The following is a 22,214-nucleotide window of genomic DNA, read 5'->3' as shown; positions in this document are numbered from 1 at the left end:
GTGTGTGTGTGCGTGTGTGGCTGTGGCGGTGCGGTTATACTATACTATCTATACTTTTACAGACCAAATTTTAAAAAACCTCCTCACTTTTCTCCGACATGTGTGTGTGTGTATGTGTGCGCGCGTGTGGCTGTGGCGGTGCAGTTATACTATACTACAAATACTTTTACAGCCAAAAAAAACCCACAAAAAAACCTGCTCACTTTTCTCCGACATGTGTGTGTTGTTGAACTTTGGCCGGTTCTCCAACTGCCCGCCTACGAGCGGCGTGCTGGACGCAAACCCGTCGCGGACGTGCGACTGCTGGAGAAACGACTGCGTCTGATCCGGCATCAGTGAGTAGAACGCGGGAGACACGCTGTCGTCCTTGAAGGCAGAGCTGTCCGCCAGCGACACACTCTGCAGCTGGTGCAACACTTCCATGGTGGAGTGGTTCGCCCCGACCTTGTCGTTGTTGGCTGCCCAGGCCGGCTGCTGCGACCTCTTCACCTGCGTAGTCTTCGGCGGCGGCATGAGGGACTCGCTGAGAGAGTGCCCCGACTGAGCTGGGATTGTGACTGACTCGAGAGTGCAGCTGGCATCATCTGCTATCCCAATTTCTCTTTCCGCGTTCAACGTGACGTGCTCCTCAAATGTTTCCAGAAACTTCTCTGCGTTGGGGATGCCGGATGTATGTTGTCTTACCAGAGAGGCATCTCTCAGGGCAGGGTGAGAAAACTGTGGACCTGTGGCGGAATAGGGAATTTCGCCCGGCACTGGACGCTGCGACTTGGTCCTGGCGGCGAATGCTGACCCTGGAGCCAGGAGGGACATGGTCAAAGGGTCAGAGGTGATGGACTGTTCCACAAGGGTCATGTAAGGCACCGAGGACAAACCAGTCTGATTGAAATCTGCCTGGTCAGACGCTGCTAGTGCTGGAGGTTTTTCAGACTGTGGCTGCTGACTGGGCTCTGACATGTGACCTGCCTGTGACAACTGACCGGCCTCTGGTGTGTTACGGGTCTTTGACAACTGACTGGCCTCTAACATGTGACGAGCTTGTGACAAATGATTGGCCTGTGACATGTGACCAGCCAGCGAGAACTGATCAGCCTCTGATGTATGACCAGCCTGTGACAACTGATTGGCCTCTGATGCATTACGGGTCTTTAACAACTGACTCGTCTCTGATGTATGACGAGCTTGTAACAACTGACTGACGTCTGACGTGTGACCAGCCTGTGACATGTGACCAGCCTGTGACAACTGACTGGCCTGTGACATGTGACCAGCCTGTGACAGCTGAGTATGTTGCAAAGGCTGAACTGGCTGCATCTTGTGAGCAGACTCTGAGAGGTGAGCTGACTGGGATGGCAGACTGGGGGGTTCCGGCGTGTGGCGAGGCTGCGACTGCTGTGATGGCAGAGACGGCTCACCAGGCTGTGAGGGAACACGGCTCTTCATGCTGGCTTTCTTCTTCAGTTTCTTCTCATTGAAGCACTTGTTGTAGACAGACGTGATGACCTGTATTGGGTCAGACAGGCTAAAGTCTGGGTTCTCTAGTTGCTTGTGTACACTGCTGAATGTCATCTCTGTGAAGACGAGAAAGAGAGTTTTAGTTTTAGTAGACATTTTACGGCGCTCGCAACTGCATACGGTCATATGAGCGTCAGAAGATTAGAGGTGTTACAAGACAGTAACAAACACAAAAAAGAAGGAGGAGAGACCAGGACAATAGATGTTTGATAGGAAAGAAGGGGAAAACCACACCAGAGCACCCGCCAACTACCTACACACTCTTCCTGACTTTATTCCACCTAATGTTCAACTTTCATGAAACCTTATATATAAAATAAAATAAAGGGCTGACTAAGTGAAGGCTGGAACAAAATGAAGGTCGCACTGTGCAAAATCAATACATTGGCAGTTGGTCCATTTGAGCTTGTCACAGAGGCTGGTATAATGACACACAGTTAGCAGAGAGAAAACGGACTACAAAACAAAATTCAAAGTGATCGAAAGGCCATTGCAAGAGTAAAAACCAACTTACCCTCAGAACTGATTGATGAATCCGGGGAGTTATCTACACTCTTGGAAGTGTCAGCCTCTTTTGGGAAATCTAACGGCAATATCTCATCCTGGGCGTGGTGGTCTCTACCTTTAGAAGACGGAGAAGTGCGGGGACTGACAGGAGACTCTTGACGTGTGAGGGCTGGAGCAGCTGTAGGGAAAACAAATTTGTTTGGGTAAAGAGAAGTAAATAAACACGATAAAGGTAATTTAGAGTGTGTGTCTGTGAGAGTGGGGGGGGGGGGGGGGGGGAAAACAACACAGAGAAATTAAAGAAATATGGCTTATCAGTAGTGTCACCCCAACCTTCTGAACCTAATAAAAAAAAGCGTCATCACAAAGCACCACATAAGATACGGTAGAAGAGGAAGATGCTCATTTGTCTCACCAGGTTCCTCGCGGGTTTCATCCAGCACAAATAAAGGAACTCCTCGTCTCTCCACTGGAGGGCTCTTCACGGGCATGCCCAGATTAGCCTGCAATCAAACATGGTTTTAGTTTTAGTAGAGGTTTTACAGCACTCGCAACTGCATAAGGTCATATGAGTGCCAGAAGATTAGAGGTGTTACAAGAGAGTAACAAACATAAAAAAGAAGAAAGGGAGATAAGGACGATAGACGTTTGATAGGAAAGAAGGAGCAAACCACACCAGAGCACCCGCCAACCACCCACATCAAACACTGAAAAACAACTAGTTTATGTGTAAGCAAAAAATATTCTACTACTTCATACTTACAACCTCCCTCCCTCCCGTAAAAACAACAAAACAAACCAATTGGCATTCACTTTCTTGAATAATTGAAGGCAAATAAGTGCTCAGGACTGGAAGAAATTCACACAAAGTTGTATCACATTTTTTTTTTAAAGCATTAGCGTAAACCTTCAGGTAGGCATAATGCCATTTGCAGGCCCAACTTCTTTTTCACAAGACAACATGCAATACCCAGTGGGTTGCCTTCATTGCCTTCAATCAAAGACAATTCAGGTGGACAGCGGTCACTTACCCTTCTCTGAGGGTCCGAGAGAGAGCCGTGCTCCTCGGACCTTGCTGCCATGTACGTAGAGATGGTCATGTTCATAAACGTCTCATCCATACCCCGCGCAGAGGCCATAGTCAAGTTGGATAACTGAAAAGAAAATTTAAACAATGACAAAACAAATCACTGTCAATAACTCATTAACCCCCCCCCCCCCTATAAAAAAAATCAAAATCAAATAGCTTGATGGTTAAAAATCCCCTTCTCCACAGATGCTCACCTGTTTTGGAAAATCAATGTAAATGCTGAGGAAGTAGTGGAGCGAGGTGAGATAATAGCAAATCTTTAAAACAGCAAGATAAAAAAATTCAACAGGTCTCTCTGATAAGCACTTGGTCTCCTAATGGAAACTAGTGTAGCACGCAAGTACACTACAAGGAATACAGAGCAGGAAGCAAATCTTTGTCTAAAGTATTTACAGAGACAAAGCTCATGTTTAATGAAATACTTAAAATCACGATAAACCAACTTTCTCGAAATAAGACAAAGGGAATAGAGAATATAGGCACAACACAAAAAATTTACGACTGTACAGTCCACACAAAAAAAAAGCTCAGATTTGGACGGTCTCCTTGGGCGGTATGCAAGACCCTAACTTCTGAGCACATCTGAAATATGATAATGTTCGCATGAACCTGTACATTACACATTTACTAAACACTGTAATACACAAGTTTGGCATTCAGCTCAACTCATCAAAACGACAAGTAATAAGAGTAAAGAATTACTTGCCCACACACTATGAGCTCAACTAGTACTGCAAGGCATTAACACTTTGCCCCCCACGGGACGCCCATCGGCAACGGTAAGAAGCCGTCCCTTTTCCCAACGGGATGCCAATCAGCGCCCATGTGAAATAGCATGTACCGCACCTGTATCCTGGTCCGTGGGGATAAGTGTTACGTGCTCTGCGCGCTATGTGGGTGGAAAGTGTTAATGGCGCTAAATTCACACACCACATCTGAACACACCACAAGCCTCATTGCCCACCAGGCACTACATCCTTTTAACATCCACTGGTCTCAACATCCCCCCCCCCAGACAACACACGTGTACATCCACATACCTCATCTCCCTCCAGGTCCTCCTTCCTAAACTGATGCTCATCCTCCGCTAACATAGCCTGAGCAGCACCTGCAACAGAAAACAATTCATTAACTCTTTGATTTCGGATCGTCACTAAAGTGGCCCCCTTGACATCCTAAGGATACCAGAGGAAGGAAAAAGTAAATAAGTATTAAAGTGGCATTTATGGTATCGCATTTTAGCAGACTGCTACTCAAGTGGCGGATTGCGGTACCGATTTCGTCAACCCCAAGATCAACAACCGTTCCTGTACTACATTTACTACCCATTGTCAACCACATAGTAGCATACTTATTCTTTGTTCAATTACATATTGTTTGAGTGCATTCTTTGTTCAATTACATATTGTTTGAGAGCATTCTTTGTTCAATTACATATTGTTTGAGTGCATTCTTTGTTCAATTACATATTGTTTGAGTGCATTCTTTGTTCAATTACATATTGTTTGAGTGCATTCTTTGTTCAATTACATATTGTTTGAGTGCATTCTTTGTTCAATTACATATTGTTTGAGTGCATTCTTTGTTCAATTACATATTGTTTGAGTGCATTAAACAAACAAACGCATCAATGTCTCACTGATTTGTTGCCCGTTTCACGGTAGCACCCTTGGCCGCCTTAAACCATGTGAGTAAATTGTGGACTTCTTTGTGAAGGAGTAAAGGGGTAGGAGAAGTACAAGGCCAGTCATGGTCAATTAGTACACTCAAAAAAGAGGGGAAAAAAAGAAATATCATTTGGATAGGGCAGAATTAATCACTACAAATGATACCCACCTGATAAGCAGAGGGAAGCCTCTACCAGATCAGTCTGACACCCTTTCCAAAAAAATAATTCAATGATTCCAAAGAGATATTTTTGTTCTTGTGTGTTGGAATTTAAAAAAAACAAAACAACAACCCTGGGGCCTCAAAAAGTTGTCTTTCTGGCCAAAATGTACTCTCAGTTCACCACTCCCAATCCTCTGAAAGGAATATACATGACAATATGTTAGCCCTTTCCGTACACCCTGGGGTCAATTAGTACCCCTGGGGTTGTATTCTTCACATTTGAGAATACTTATAATAGAGATTACTTTGAAACTTTCGGTATTTCTCAAAAAATCTTTTTGACAGACTGCTATGCAAAGCGTGCGGATCAGACTAACGAGTAAATTTCCTCTTTGCAAAATGGTGGCACAGAGTTCCCCACGTCGTATGGATACCATAGTAAAACATGACGTACGGATAGGGTTAAGTCAAGATGCAGACATCACTAGGACAACAAAATTCTTTTTTTACAAAATAAAAAAAAATATTTTAAAAAGTCGTTCAAAGTCGACAAGACTCTTACTCTGGTAGCTAGTATTTAGTCAGATATCTTTTCCAAAAGAACAAAATTGCTCCAACAGAACAACCAAGGATGGACTCAGCCTTTTCAGCTCCATGGGCGTAGAAATGTTGTACCCCAATGAAAAATTCTTTACACTCCTTTCTTCCACTGATCTAGCTGCAAAAAAACTCTACAAACCTCTCACTTTTACAAAGTGAGTTACAAGAAATCCCTTTCATCTCTCAGAAAAGATATAAACACACATACAACAACACCACAGCTCACCTGCATCCATGAAATCCTCATCTCCAAATCCCTGATCATTCATATCATCAGAAAAACTGCCGAAAGGATTGTCGGTAGCACAATGGTCCCGTTTATTCGAGTTTTCCGGAATTTCCAAATCGTTAAATGGGTTGAGAGGCTCACTCCGATGACCATCAGCTACGTTGAGGAATATAAAATGCCAAGAATTTTTTTAAATACAGAAAAACTTTCATAACAAAGGACTCAACAAGAATACAGAAACAACAAAAGGATAGAAAAAAATGTGGGAGCTACCAACGAAACCGTTTACACACCAGCCACAAAACAGAGGTCTTTACATTAAAAAGTAACATGTTGCTTTACCGAGAAAGTGCAGCCATGAACATTCAAGAGTTAATGGTATTAAACTCTTTTTTTCTTCAAAATTCATATTCAATTCTCTTCAATAATCTCGTAGAACACAAACCACATTACTGCCATATGCTGACAAAATGTCTTTTTTTTCTTCATTTTGGCGCCAACATTTTTCATCTGCTAAATTGAAAGTCTGACTGGTAACCTTACTTGAGAGAAAAAATTAAAGTGAAACTGTGACTAGTTTTTGAAAAAAATTCAAATTCCGGAATCACTCTATATTTAGATGGTTACGCTGACAAAAAAACTTCTTTTTCTCGAAACTGCTGTGAAGAGAAAAAAAAGGCTTTTTGTCAGCTTACGGCTGATTTTTACCAAGGAATTTAATAGAATTACGAAATGGACAGGTACTACCCCTCACACTAAACAATATCCCATGCTGGCACAGCTTGCTCACTTTTGTCTGTCTGCTTTAAAATGGTCGCCTATAAAGGCAAGCGGGCTAACCCAGATTTTGGGGGTTTCCAGAAATTTTGACCTACACCAAAAGTGGGCATTGCCCTACTTGTAGGAATAGTTTGGTCTCATTGCTGTGTATATTTGTTTGGTTATAGAGAAACCTCTCCTTGTCTTTGAAAGAAACTGAATATGGGTCCAAAAACTTTAACTTTGATTTACTCAAAACAGCATTTATCGGGATAGCTCCCTTGAAACCTGGAAAGCCCTGAAATCCGGGATAGCCCGCTCGTCCTTAAAAGCGACCATATATCAGTAAACTGAGTAAACACAAACCTTTTCCTTGATCATCTCCCTTGAACAGAATTTCCTCAAGACTATTATCGCCACCCTGACAGCCTTGTACACTGCCCACAGAACGATCTGCTGACTTCAGACTGTCAAGAAAGTTGATGGACTGACCCCAGTCTGAATTAATTTTACTTTGTTCAAAGCGGAGGGAATCCCCAAATAGCAAAGATGGATCTGCCCTCTCGCTACCTTTGTTTGATCTGAATGAAGATTTCAGTGAATCACTGGATTCTGAAACAAAATGAGACAAAAAAATAAATTTCATATTGACAGCATTTGCCTGGCACATACGTGAATCCAAAAAGACAGAAAAAAAGACGGTTCAAAGCAGGCCGTCAAGTATTAGTTAATAAAACAACAAAGAGTAAGGATGTTTTAGCACCAGCAGAATTTTTTTTTGAAAACTGCAAGTAAAACTTTTAAAACTTTCCAAGCTACTGGGAAATGTGATTTAGAAACACAAACTTTTAAATGTAGATCATACATAAAAAGTCACTTTGAAGGCAGAAGGTGAAAAATAAAAACAATACCCATATAATGCCTTTTCCAATCACCTTGTAATAGGCAGGCGCCCATAGTAGACAAAAGCACATCCTTCACCCCTCCACTGTGAAAACACCACAACAGTCTGCCCACTATTCAAGACATGTGTGTCTCATAATCTAAAACTGTGTCCAAACTCACCTTTAACATCTTTTGCCAATCCAGCTGGTCTAGAAGGAGGGAGAGGAATTTTGAACGGCCCATCCATAAGTGATGGGAAATTTTCATCAACCACCTTGGTGCTTGTGGAGACGGAGGGTGAAAATAAACCCAATCCAGAACTTTCCTCCACATCCCTGAATTTGAATGAGAACAACCATAAATTAGCCACCCCCCAAAAAAAGGGAATCTAGTCTTCCTGATGTGGATAACCCTCTGAGAAGCCGCCCCCAAGCCTAAATAACCAATGCACATCAGCTCCCTGAGACATTTGCTGGATTCACATAATAATAATAATAAATGTGAGGCAGCGTGGTGGAATCAGGCTCTCGTCAAAATAATCAAAGTGAAGAAACTTGCATTTTTCCGTAGGTTTGTGAATTTTTATTGAATTTTTGTTTTTTGGCTCAACACCTTTCATGCCCACTAAAGAACTCATATCTGTGTTCATTTTTCTTGAAAAGCGTTGATTAAAGGCACACAAAATGTAAATTTTCAGTTACCACGGACTCTTAAGCTAAGGAAATAACTAATCTTTGGCGACCATTTTCTCACTAATTTTACCTCTGAAAATAGGTGACCCCCACCTTCTTTCGCTAATATCTCGACTTGTATTTAAGATAAATGGATATTTCTTTCATCCAAATAAAGACAAGTGAACAAGGTCGAAGATGATGCCAATAACTCTACATGACCAAAAATTGACGATAGCCTGATTCCACCACGCTGCCTCACAAATGACATTTATATAGGGCTCAACCCCGATTAAAGTACACAGGCTCTGAGCGCTTTACAATACAGTACAACGTACAACAGTTACCTATAACGGTGTTCTGACTAAAAGAAAATCACTCCAGATATTCATCTTACTAATTTAAAAACAGAAACAACTTCAGCTGACCTTAGAATGAATCAAAAGATTTGATCACTCTTGTTAAAGTACTTGGTGAAGCATTCCAGATCTTGGGGCCTTGGTATTCAAATGCCCCTTCACCCATTGTTTTAAGTCTGCTACAATGAGGCATGTATGGTTCAGAGACATGGAGGCTCACAGCATCAGCAGCAAAGAAACTGCAGAGCTTCGTAAATGGATGCCTACGAAGGATAGTGGGGATCAAGTGGTAAGATCGAGTTACTAATGCTCAACTGTGGGAGAGAACAAGCCAAAGGCCAGTAAAGGAAGATATTCAGGTGAAGAAATGGAAATGGATTGGACACACCCTGAGGAGACCCCCAACAAGCATCATCAGACAGGCTTTAACGTGGAACCCACAAGGAAAGCGTAAGAAGGGAAGACCAAAGATGACATGGAGGCGAGCGGTACAAGCGGAAATTGAAAAAGCGGGGACATCATGGAAACAGATAGAAAAGGATGCTCAGGACAGGCTTCGCTGGAGTAATGTTGTTGATGGCCTGTGCTCCACTGGGAGTTAAAAAGGGCAAGAGAGAGACAATGAGGCATGCTGCAATGCAGAAGGGTCAAGGCAGCAAACACTCAGGCCACATAGAATAGGGAAAAGGCACCTCTAAAAAAGTTTAATCAAATATCATCCCAATCATACATAGTGTAGCTCATCGCCCCCCCCCCCCCCCCCCCCCCCCCCCACCCATTTCCTCCTCCTTCACTGAAAATGACCATGCATAATTGGTTGCTTTTAAGGACAAGTGGGCTAACCCAAATTTAGGGGGTGTCCAGAAATCTTGACCTACACCAAAAGTAGGCACTGCCCTACCTATAGGAGAAGTTTGGTTTCATTGGTGTGTATATTTGTTTGGTTATAGAGAAAACTCTCTTTGTCTTTGAAGGAAACTGAACAAGGGGCAAAAACTTTACCTTCGATTTTCCCAAATCAGCATTTTTAGGGATAGCCCCCTTGTACATAAAAGCGACCAATAAGCCAATGTCAATGAACTGATGTCCTTCTAAGTCTACAGTGCCCTTTGAAACAGGTGGAGGGAGTGTGTGAGAGTGTGGAGTGCTGTCTGCCTACCACTGTATATTACGTTAGAAAACAATGTCATTTTCACCTATTTCACTATTCTAAAAAGTGATGACCCACCAGTAAAGGACATAATATATAGAAAATGTACTCCACAGTAGCCGATGTTACTACTGGGCAGCGATCTAATCACAGAACTTTTTTTTTTTTAGTTTAAAGAATACAAAGCTTTGCTTTAAGTTTTAGTTTTAGTAGAGGTTTTACGGTGCTCGCAACTGCATAAGGTCATATGAGCGTCAGAAGATTAGAGGTGTTACAAGAGTGTAACAAACACAAAAAAGAAGAAGGGGAGATAAGGACGATGGATGTTTCATTCATAGGAAAGAAGAAGCAAACCGCACCACAGCTCCCGCCAACCACCCACATTCTTAAAAGTGATAACCCACCAGTAGAGGACATAACATACAGAAAATACACTCCACAATAGCTGATGTTATTGCTGGGCAGCGTTCTAATCACAGAACCTTTTTTCTTTTTTAGTTCAAAGAATACATAGCTTCACTTTGAAACATCTAAAGTAAAGGATGTCACTATTACAAAATAACTAGGACAAACAAATGTGTTTCATACAGACACGTACCTGATGCCATTTTCAGGAAAACTTGGAGGCACTACAGCCACATCTGTTGAGAAGTAAACAAAATGTAAAGACTCACTATTAGCTTTCTTCACCTGTGCACTAGAAGACATCTCTTTGGAACTTCGAAACGTAATGATAAAAACTTGGTGCAACAGGCTCTTTAAAATAACTAGTGAAATAAAAGAGAAAAAACCCCATAGATCTACTCACTTTTAAAAGTTTAAAATCAGGCACATTTGAAAGTCAGGAAAAGTGTATTTACAGGAATTAAGACTCAAATCGTTCTAAACGAAAAACATATTAGTAAATTTGTATCAGTTCACCAAGGTCAAAGACGGGAAGGAGATCACACTGGACCCCAACCTTTTAGTTTTAGTTTTAGTAAGAGTTTTACGGCACTTGCAACACAATAAGGTCAAATAAGTGCCGAAGATTAGAGGTTTTACAAGTGAGTAACAAACACAAAAAAAAAAAGGGGGGGGGGAGATAAAGACGATAGACTTTGATAGGACTGGAGCAAACCACACCAGAGCACCCGCCAACCACCTACTGGACCTCACTGTGAGCACCAGAGTATTTAATTTCATTGTCAAAATACATGTAGACGAGATACAGATACTGACGTCACATTTAAGAAATGGAATATTGTGTCTTGTACGATCGTATGTGCGTGCCGGCATGTATGTGGTAAGAAAATCAGAAGAGTCCAATATGCAGTCTGCAACTTTAATATACACACAAAAAAACCCAAAACCAAACCAAAAAAACAAACAACCAACAACCCCATAGGGAGCAAACCTTCATCAAACATTGCGTCCTCCTCAAAGTCTGAGAACGCCTCCAGTTCTTCCAAATCCTCAGCCTCCAGAGCAACCTGAGGGCATGAAGAAAACAAGTTAAATGACCTGCCAGTTGTGCCCTCCCCAAGGGAGTAAAAGACCAGGAAAGTCAGCAGTCAACAATGCAGCCACAGCAGAAAAACTATTAAAAGTATTTTGAGGGTATGCTTTTTTTTAGAACCGGTCATGTGTGGTGTTTGTTCAAAATTCGCAGTGAGGAGCACGTTGCCAGAACATATGGTCGGTCCTGTTCAAGATGACCACCCACTGTTAAGAAGAAAAGTCACAATCTGAGATAGGCGGTCCTCTAAGACAGAAGAAAAAATGCAAAAGGGGAAGTGGGAAATGGTCGTTTGTACATGTGATTGTCTTGGACAGATGGCCATTAGAACAGGTTTGACTGTATAAACAGTGGAGTTCGTTAAAACCGATTAACAAGGTTAATCCCAAAACATCACCAATAAACCAAAGTAAAATAAAATCCCTCAATTTTACTTCTCTTCTATTTGTGCATCTCTAAACCAAAAAAAAAAAAAAAAAAAAAAAAAAAAAAAAAAAAAGAAGAAGAAAACTAGCGAAACCAAACAAAACTTGACAGTTTCTCATATTCCACTGTATGTATGTAATAAATTCTTCCCACTGAAACGACAGATGAAAACGAACAAAAATTTACAACCCAGACAGCCTGAATTAGCACATAAGACTCATATTCAAGTACCCGAAAAGTGCCTTGGGATCTGTCTCAATAGAATTTCATGGTCCGGTCTTTTACATAAGAATTAAAAGTAATATCTTCATTTTAGAAACCAAAATCTTTCTCACCACCCTACCACAATATGCCGAAGGCCCAGGAAGTTGTCTCACTAACAAGGCAATCCCCAATGTCCGGATCGGACACGGGAACAGCTTTACTTTCTAATCTTCCTCAATATATACATTTATCTTCATCCAACATGGAATTTGGTTTGATAGGCAAACTGGGGAAGCAGATGGACAAAAACGTCCCGCTAACTTGCATGTGACGATATTTGAAATATTCTTCCTTCAAGCTGTGCTGTCGCTAACTAGCATTGTCCAAAAAAGAAAATATGGGCAAACTTTCCTCGCTCTCACCAGAAGTACTAACATATGGCTGCTTTTAAGCACATGGCGGCTATCCCGAAAAATGCTGTTTTGAGAAAATCGAAGGTAAAATGTTTGCCCCTTGTTCAGTTTCTTTAAAAGACAAGGAAAGTTTTCTCTGTAACCAAACAAATATACACACCAAGGAAACCAAACTTCTCCTATAGGTAGGGCAACGCCCACTTTTGGTATAAGTCTAGATTTCTGGAAACCCCTGAAATCTGGGTTAGCCCGCTTGTCCTCAAAAGCAACCATATCAACATGCGAAGGGTTGGGGTCTGAATCTTCCGAAGTCCAAATTGTTCTTCATGGAATATATGTTTTTCTTCACATTTTGTTTAGAAGGTGAACCATTTGCATCACCTCAGGACAGATCTGTTGTTGCCATGGATCCAGAAATGATGATCTAAATTACTCCTAGTAAAAGTCTTAACTTCTATTAAAACACACACACACACACACAAAAATCCTAATGACCTGGTGCAATGTGTGGTCTGCTTCTTCTTCTGGGTCAAAGGGCACAGTGGACCTTTCCTCCAGACTTTGGACCGAGTTGGCCATTGGGGCAGTCAAAGTGTGATCCCTCCTGACTTCTCCCTGGTCCCTCCTGATTTCTCCTCCATCAGTCAAGGTCAGTGATCCAGTGGTCATGTGGTCAGAATGGCTGGCAGAAGCGGTCAGTGTGTTGCTGGAGACAGTTGCCATCATGGTACTCTGCCCTTGGAGGCTGCTGCCCATGGAGGACTTGGACACAGACGATGACGACCTGAACCAGAGGGAAAAAGACTAGAATCAAATTGCTTCAGATACAGAAAGTCACATTAACCCCATGTGGGAACCCCATTGCAGACACTGTGACAACCACGAGGAGACTGTTGAACATCTTCTCCTTCTCTGCCCAAACCTGGCAGTTCTTTGATGCAGGCTTCTACACACACCTACAGACTTACAAAGCGTGCTCTACTCTTGCGTTGACCAGATGACAAGGACATGTAGGAGCATTGCGCTGCCAAGAGCGAAATGCTCACAGCTAAAGGGATTTGAAAACAACAACAACAAGAAACAACAGAAAGTCACATGCAACCTATAAAGGATAAAATCAATTGAAAAATCTCTGGTCTTGGTAAGTCGGTTGGTTTCTAAATACGAAAACATATACACCATCAAGAAATCACAAACTAACTTAAGGGATTTCATGGTCTAGAGGTGCAGTGCTGCCTCTCATTCAAAAGGTCCTGGGATTGAAACCTGACAGCCATGAAAAAAATGTTCTCCTGTTGTCTCCTATCCTGTTCTCTCATCTTTTTTTAAAATCTCCACTTTCTTCCCCCACCCCTGACCTCTTCTGGGCTCCAATCTCCTTTACTCAAGGCTCTTCCTTATTGCTGTCTTTCAGTCACACCCCTCATTTTAAGACAGAACACCTAGCCTTCTCCGATAAGAGCAATAAATTTTGGAGATCTCTTTTTGTTCCTAAAACTGATAAAGAGTCGGCTTCGGCCAACGTCCAGGCAAAATTCCAAATTAATTCAAACCAAAACAGAAAATTCTCCAAGTCAGTATAAAAACATACGTAGAGTACGTTCAAAATTGGAATAAGGCTGCCTGAAGGCAAAGTGCCACATGGAGTAGTAAAAATCAGTTGAACTGCAGGTTAAAGAGCTAGCAGTCGAATAACTCTTAGTTTTAGTAAGAGTTCTACAACACTTGCAACACAATAAGATCATATAAGTGCCGAAGATTAGAGGTGTTACAAGAGAGTAACAAACACAAAAAAGAAGGAGGGGAGATAGAGACAATAGATTTTTTATAGGAAAGAAGGAGCAAACCACACCAAAGCACCCGCCAACCGAATTACTCTGAGATCTAGCAGGGGAATGCAAAGAAGAAAAAAAAAAACTTAAATTTTTATCAGATGCATTTGGGTATTTGAAAAGAAAAGCGGGGAAACAAAATTATTTTTCTCGACAATTACAAACCTGTGGGTGGCTGTGAACTGGGTCTGACCCATGCCAGAATCTGTAAAGTCCTGCTTGTCTTGCTGTCCCTGCTTGTCGTGAGAGTCATGAGGGCCCGGCTTGCTGTGATCAGCCCCTTTGTTCTCCTCCTCTGTGAGACTGAACTCATTCTCCTCTGCCACGCTCTGGAAGAGAGCCTGGGGCCGGCGCTGGTTGGTCCCTGCAGCTCCAGCAACTGGAAGACAATCAACGGTAGTGTCAGAGACACACCAAACCCAACAGTTTGTTTAAAAAAAAACTTTGTTCACATTCATCTGTAAACATAAAGTTCAAATAACAACAGGCAAATAAGAACAGCAGCCACATACTTATAGTGCTTCAAGAATTGTAAGTGTCATGTTTATTTTGTTTTAGTAGAAGTTTTAAGGCGCTCGCAACTGCATACGGTCATATGAGCGCCAAGGGATGGATGTCAACAGAGAAGTCTTTGCAGGGAATCGGGCTTACTTTGCTCCCCTCTCTAGCTTCAACAGCATTAAGTCTGTTTTGACTTTCAAGGCATCCCGGAAATAGTGGGTCACAAGAGTGTGACAAACATATGAAAGAAGTAGAGGAAAATGACGATAGTAAGGATTAGGAAAGAAAAAGCAGCAGTTCCCTGTTGTAGTTCAAGCACAGTTATGAGCATGACATTGTTGAATCAGCCCATTTACAATTCTACAAAGCATAAGAACAAGAAATGTCCCCCCTTTGAGAATGGCCTAAAGACACTTCAGTCAGTTGAGCGGGGAAAAATTTTTGTTCAGATTCATCTATTCACATAAAGTTCACATAACAACAGGCAAATAAGAATAGCAGCCACATACTTATAGTGCTCCAAGAAATGTAAGTGTCAGTTTTGTAAGTTTTACAGCGTTCACAACTGTGGAACTGCAAGAAATGTGAAAAGATGAAGAGAAACATAACAGACAGATAAGCAGAGCTGTATGACAAACCAATATTGAACTAAAAGTAATCACAATAATGCATTGTCACCAAACATAGCAACTTTTTTCAAGATCAAAAGATTGGTGATAACTAAAGGAAAAACCCCCAAAAAACCCAAAGAAATCTGAACCTAAAGGATCATATTTTACTGCTGATGTGTACATTAAGAACATACTAGAGGTTCAAAAAATATTTCAAAGTCTTTTTTAAGTTTTAGTAAGAGTTTTACAGCACTTGCAACACAATAAGGTCATATAAATGCCGAAAATCAAAGGTGTTACAAGTGAAGAGAGTAACAAACACAAAACAAAAAGGAGAGATCAGGACGATATATGTTTGATAGGAAAGAAGGAGCAAACCACACCAGAGCACCCACCAACCACCCACATAGCAACTTTTCTGAGATCAAAAGATTGGTGGTAACTAAAAGAAAGACCAAAAAAAAACCACAAAGAAATCTGAACCTCGAGGATCATATTTTACTGATGTGTACATAAAGAACATACTACAGCATCAAAAATTATTTCAAAGTCTAGCTTCTAAATCCACACATCAGAACTTTCCCTTACATTGTGGGCATTTTTTCACAGTGGAGAACAACTCCCGTGAGTCTGACGTCTGCTCCCGTGAGGACCCTGAGTCTATCAGGTGCCTCCCTCCTTCACTGTCGTCCACACTGAGAGTCTCGGGGACCGGGTCCATGGGCAACAGGCTGGCTGACATACCTTTCAGATACACAGAAAGAAAGAGCGAATAAGCCAAGCGTTTCTTACACTGGTGATCATCCTTCTGAATGAAATGCATTGAACACCCTTGAAAATAGAAACAGTCGGAGACACAAATGTAAGTGTGCCTGGAGAAAGGTCCTAGGCGTCGGCACAACTACTTTTGAGTTAGGAGATGAAAAGGCAAGAAGAGTGTAATGTGGTCAAAAACAAATTCCTCTAGTTTTGGTTTAAGTAAGATTTTACGCTCATCACAGAACGTTAAAAATGTGTTAGAAATTAGGTCATTCACCTGGTATTTTTATTTCTTATCAAACCCTATTATACTGCGTTCCAAAATGTTCAGCCTGATCTCCACACTACACTGTCAATTGTTGTGCACATAAATTCATCTCATCCACCAGTAATCGTTGATTTTGCGCATCTGAACCCCATGTACAGTTATAATTGTCCTAGTAATCATTTGCTTCATGCCTAAAGATGTATCATTTGTTCGTTAATTTGCCATTGTTATGTTTTCTTTGAATATAATATCCTCAAATAGCTGGTTCTGAAAGTAAAGGAAGTCGACATCTAACAGCTAAGATATTGACCTGAATCATAAAAGCAATACACATAATTAAATCTACAACATGTCTATTCTAAAACCAACCGGGTAGTGACGGAAAAATTTTCTTCTCCAAAATTGTCTCCTTTCCAGCTCATTAGCAATGTTCTATCGTCTGCTTTCGTCTCCGCTTTCTGCCCCCTCCCCCCCCCATCTCCTTTGCCCCCTCCTCTTTCTGCAGTAACTGCTACTCCTTGGCTCCTTACTGCTGTCTTTCAGCCACACCCCTGATCTTCTGATAGGAAAGATCTACACCTAGCTTTCTCGAACAAGGGCGAAAAATCTCGGAGGTCCCGTGTGCACGTTGCGCACCATAAAGACCCCTTGGTGGTCTAAAATCGATAAGAGTAGGCTTTAGCCGCCACCTGGGCAAAATTCAAAATTTCCTACCAACTGAAAATGTTTGGTGTGTCCCTCGTGCTCATATAAACTTATGCAGTTACGAGCGCCGTAAAACACTTACCAAAAAAACCCCAACAAACAACCATAAGAGTTTTAATTGATGTCAAACGATTATTTTATGATATCACAAACAAGTGAAAGTTAACGCTCAGAGGAAAAACATGAAATTCGCAAAAGAAAACATCCATTTTACCATCTTTATGCACCGTAAATTTGGCAAATCGCCAAGATATAATCATAACAAGTTGCAGAGTATTTGTGTGGAGAATCTGCTTGTTCATTTAGCCCAGCTTATCATTGGGTAAGAGAATTTAGTGATAGAAGCCCAAATTCCTCTGTGAACCAGAAAACTATTGATGTTACTTAGCACCATATTGAATTGCACAAGATCTCTACACCTGTAACTCTATATACGAAACTAAGTGACATGTCTGGACTGTTGCTTAGGTCAGTGCAAAATATCATTCATGGAAGTCTCCATATTAAATAAAAGAAAGTCTGAGAGCGAGAAATTTAACATCAGCCATTCGTTGAACTACACGTTTTTCTGAAAATTTGTAAAAATTCCAGCAAACCTGGCTTTTGGATATTCGCAAAAATTTACAACATTAAAAAAAAATATTATAAAATAAAACCAAGAAACATTGTACACATATGAACGATCAAAACAGATAAAAATAGTTAGGAAGTACAGTGAAGTTGAGTTGTAAGCAAGAACGGCTCGAGTTCTACCCCTCAGCAAGGCAACACAAATGTGAAGCATCCTGGTGAAATCTGGCCCTCGTCAAAATATAATCAAACCAAAGAAACTGGAATTATCCTGGCCATTGGGCAAATCCCCCCCCCCCCCACCCTACCCCCAAAATTTTTTCTTTGAGCGTAACACCTTTTGTATCCATTTAAGAACACATTTCGTTGTCGATTTGACTAAAAAACATTGATCAAAAGCAAAAAAATTGTAAATGTACAGTTGTCAAGGACACTACAGCTTTGGAAATCAGCGTACTTCGGTGGAGATTTTCTCGCTGACACCAGATGACCCCCCATCTCTTTCAATCACAAATATTTCGACTTGTGTTCAAGATGTATGGGTACTTTTTCTTAACAAAAGCAAGACAAAAGAACAAACCTTAATATACCAATAACTCTATATGTGTGTGCACCTAGAGAAAGGTACCAAAAGTCGGCCCAGACTGTTTCGAGCTACAGGATGATAATGACAAAAATCACTTTTTTGACCGAAATAAATGTGTTTCCATTAAAAAAATGATAGATCCAACATTTTTTTTACAATGTGCTCAAACGGTTTTCACTGATATGACTTCTAAATGTTTTATTTTGAATTATTTTGAGGCAAGGGTATAAAAAAAACAAATAATGAAAACTGCTTTTAACAAGTGTTAAAATCTATTGTTGAAGCACGTTTTCTCTTCCCTGCTATGTGTTACCATTGAATTCCATTCATGATATCGATGTTAACTGAAAGCCAAATTGGAAATGAATTTTCCATGAATAAATACAGGTAAAAAATCGTGTTTTTTTTTAAAGCTTGCATGTATTCTCACGTTTGTGAAACTTAGAAGCTCATTTTCTCAAAATCAAATTTTTATACCCTACCTCGCAAAATGTGCAATATAATCTAAAAAACTACTTGAAATATTTAAAACAGTTAAAAAACCTCTGTGTTCAGCATTGAATTTTTTATAAGGTACAACCCTTAACTCAAAATGGTCAAAATCCGACTTTTGGTATCTTACTCTAGGCACACACACATATGCACAACAATTGATGAGTGCCTGATTCCACCAAGTCATGACACAAATACTATTACAACAATACAACCCACATTTTAAAAAACAAAACATACCAATAGAAATGATGGGTAAAAATAAAAAGGCCCAGACTATATTATATTACATCAAATCAAACAGCAGTAGCCCAGCCACCAATAATGGTCAAGAAGTGAAAATGTGAGGAAAAGATACAACACTGACACAATTCAAGTCATGCATTGTTAGGACGAGGCACAACGGCAAAATGCAAACGACAGATGGACATGTACATCTTTTTAAAGAGCGAGGAAATTCCTTTTGCAAACTAATAGATTACAACCACTGTACACGTTCGACATGAAAATTAAAGACGGCGGGTGAAAATAGAGAAAAAAAGGAATGGTGTACAAGAGAAATTGCAGGAGCTTAACATAATTTGACTGATTGCCACCCACTAGTGCTCAAGACCACACACCGACCTCTCTAACACCTCGAACTAAAGCATGCAAACACTCTACTAGTCTAAGTGCAAACTACAACTAATCAGCTCAGCATGTTTTGCACCACAAACAGAAAGTATTTAACCCTCTCCGTACGCCCTGGGGTCAGTTTGTACCCCAGGGGTTGTATTCTTCACATTTTAGAATACTTCTAGTTTGAAGATCTCTTTGAAACTTTCAGTATTTCTCAAAAAATCATTTTGACAGACTGCTATGCAAAGCGTACGGATTGGATTAATGAGTAAATTTCCTCTTTGGAAAGTGGTGGCACAGAGTTCCCCACGTCGTATGGATACCATAGTAAAACATGACGTACGGATAGGTTAAAGAAACAGAAATAGCTTTCCCACGTTGGCAACTTGAATAGTGACAATTAATTTCCCCATTTGTAACAATGGACTTCTGTCCCTCTACCTCGATGTACTGAGTTAACCTTATCCGTATGGCGTGTTTTACTATTGTATCCACACGACGTGGGGAACTCTGTGCCACCACTTTCCAAAGAGGAAATTTACTCGTTAATCCGATCCGTATGTTTTGCATAGCAGTCTGTCAAAATTATTTTTGGAGAAATACTGAAAGTTTTCAAATAGATATTCGTACTAGAAGTATTCTAAAATGTGAAGAATACAACCTCGGGGATACAAAAAGACCCCAGGGCGTACGGATAGGGTTAAGAAACTTTTTGAACAAAAGGGGACCAGCACACACAAGTTTTACATGAAGAAAAAATAACCTTGGAGTTGGGCACAATGTGCATACAGTTGAGGAAACTTGGTCTTGTTCAAGTATTACAGACGAAGCTTTAAAAAAAAAGGCTTTATTTCCATACCACTTGTTTTTTGTGCGTTTTTTTTAAACAAATGTCGGGAAAAATTTTTCTTGCTGGAAGGGACATCAACTAAGAGTACAAGATGAAGATGTTTGCAATTTCTCTAAATTCCAGCCTTTCAATAACGCCTCCACAAAACGAAAATCAAGTACCTTTATGAATCAACATGTCGTGGAATTACTTTAAGCACAGCAAGCATGACCCAAAATAAGAGAGTGTGAATGCATCAAGCAGTTAGTTCTCAACTCTCAGAAGAATTAATTTTTCAGCAAATTTTAGCACAAAAGAAACAAATAATTTTTGTCCTGTAATAAATTGACATTTTTTTCCTCAGGGAAGTTTTGTTTGAAGAAAACCACACACACACACACACACAAAAAAGCCATTTGACTGAATGTGTACATCAAACTATATCACAGAATTTCAAAAAGCAAACAATGAAATAACATCAGTCGATACTATGATTTCGTGGTGCACAAAGCACAACCCAGTTCTACTTAATAGACTCCAAATGATTTGTAGACCAATGAAAAACAGAGCAAATGCTGTGTAACACAACGTAATTTATAGAAGTTCTCATTTATCATCTACTGTGAGCACTTCCCCCCCAAACACACACACACCAAGGAAAAACCTGTACCCATGAATAAAAAAGACCAACAGGAACACCATTAAGAAAACTATTTTTGACACAACACAAATGAAGGAAACACCGAGCAGGATACTCACAGACACTTTCCTTCCGAAGAAGATCTGTTTCTACATCTACACAAAACAGTTCACAGATAAGTAAACGTGAGTATTCATTCTCAGTCAGCTTCCACGGCAGATCAACATGGTAACGCACATTGAGCAAAACAAAAGGGACATTTCAAAAAGTTTTGGTAGAGGTTTTAAGGCGCTAACAACTGCATAAGGTCATATGAGTGCCAGAAGATTAGAGGTGTTACAAGAGAGTAACAAACATAAAAAAGAAGGAGGGGAGATAAAGACGATAGATGTTCGATAGGAAAGAAGAAGCAAACCACACCAGAGCACCCGCCAACCACCCACATTTATGATAATGAGAGAAGGTTCTTTGCTGTCTTATAAAATATAAGACATATTATGTTTTATGATATGGTGGAATCAGGTACTCATGAATTATTGGGCCAATGGAGTTACATTAGTATCTTTTTAACTCTTTATCTCCGGCAAGCCGCTCCTAGCGGCTCGAGGTCGGAACTGCTGTGTTGGTGAGCCGCTGACAGTGGCTCGGGCACATTCCTTTACGACGACTTCGACGTCAAATTACTTTTCGGCACAGGCCTCTATTAGCGGGATTTCATTCCTTAGATGAAGAACTATCGAAATAGGTTCACTTGTTTTGATTTAATGCCCAATTTAGTGACGTTTCCGTCATTTTTAGTAGTACCAAAAACGGGTCCCTGCATTGTGGGTCTACCCCCCCCACGGAGATAAAGAGTTAAAGCTTGTTTAATGGTCTTGCTTTTGGAGAAAAAAATACAAAAGTCAAGATATTTGCAATTGAGGAAGGTGGGGGTCGCCTGGAGTCACGAGTAAAATTAGCATGAAAATGGCTGTCAAAGTTCTGGGAATTCCAAAGCTTGAGTGTCCTTCGAAATTGCAAATTTACATTTTTTCTGCCTTATGTATAAGTTTTTCAGTAAAATCCACACAGAAATGTATTTTTGAATGGCAATAGGAGGTGCTGAGTTAAAAAAAAAAAAGATTTAAAATTGCCCAACTGCCAGAAAAATGTCCATTTCTCCTGATTCATTATTTTGAAGAGCGCCTGATTTCACCGCGATGACACACACCTAAGCTGTGTTCTAGAAAAATACCTGCATATTTCGTTGTTCTGAAGAAAGTAATTTTGACAAATGATGCAACAGTTTTCACATATGCTAAGCATTGGAAACTGTCCAACAGATGATTTCACACTGATTCAGATTAATAAATGTCATTACAAAGTCAAACGAATAAGTGTAAAAAAGAAAGAAGAAAAGCACAAGATGCAGCAGTAGGTAAATGTTTTAACAAAATTGTTCAAAACATTTTATGCACTTATATATAATCAATGAACTTACCTTCGAGGTACTTGCTAGGGAGAAGCCCAAGAGATGATCTATCATCACTGGAACTAAAATTAATAAGGACAAAAAAAAATTGTCAGTCGCGTGTTTCACAAAGGTAATCTGCACACGTTTAACATTATTCTAGAAAAGGGTGTTTTGTAGAGCCACTGCAAAAAAATTTGTCACATCCATTGTACAG

The 22,214-nt window shown here is 40.5% G+C and overlaps 1 protein-coding gene across 1 annotated transcript in view; it reads right to left on the bottom strand.

The window, feature by feature from the left end:
- Positions 1–22,214, bottom strand: part of LOC101859389 — a 62,318-nt gene that overhangs the window by 31,548 nt on the left and 8,556 nt on the right. The window contains exons 5-19 of the mRNA XM_035968353.1: positions 22,028–22,080; positions 20,667–20,702; positions 15,669–15,824; positions 14,134–14,347; positions 12,632–12,920; positions 10,992–11,067; positions 10,194–10,236; positions 7,596–7,750; positions 6,897–7,142; positions 5,769–5,927; positions 4,153–4,220; positions 3,054–3,176; positions 2,438–2,525; positions 2,030–2,200; positions 204–1,571 (exon numbers count right to left, since the gene is read on the bottom strand). Coding sequence (XP_035824246.1) covers positions 204–1,571; positions 2,030–2,200; positions 2,438–2,525; positions 3,054–3,176; positions 4,153–4,220; positions 5,769–5,927; positions 6,897–7,142; positions 7,596–7,750; positions 10,194–10,236; positions 10,992–11,067; positions 12,632–12,920; positions 14,134–14,347; positions 15,669–15,824; positions 20,667–20,702; positions 22,028–22,080 — 3,245 coding nt within the window. The remainder of the gene's footprint in view (positions 1–203; positions 1,572–2,029; positions 2,201–2,437; positions 2,526–3,053; positions 3,177–4,152; positions 4,221–5,768; positions 5,928–6,896; positions 7,143–7,595; positions 7,751–10,193; positions 10,237–10,991; positions 11,068–12,631; positions 12,921–14,133; positions 14,348–15,668; positions 15,825–20,666; positions 20,703–22,027; positions 22,081–22,214) is intronic.

This window comes from Aplysia californica, unplaced genomic scaffold (genome assembly GCF_000002075.1).
Source record: "Aplysia californica isolate F4 #8 unplaced genomic scaffold, AplCal3.0 scaffold00053, whole genome shotgun sequence".
NCBI lineage: Eukaryota > Metazoa > Mollusca > Gastropoda > Aplysiida > Aplysiidae > Aplysia > Aplysia californica.
The sequence above is the reverse complement of the archived record's forward strand: the minus strand, read 5'-3'. Positions and strand labels throughout refer to the sequence as shown.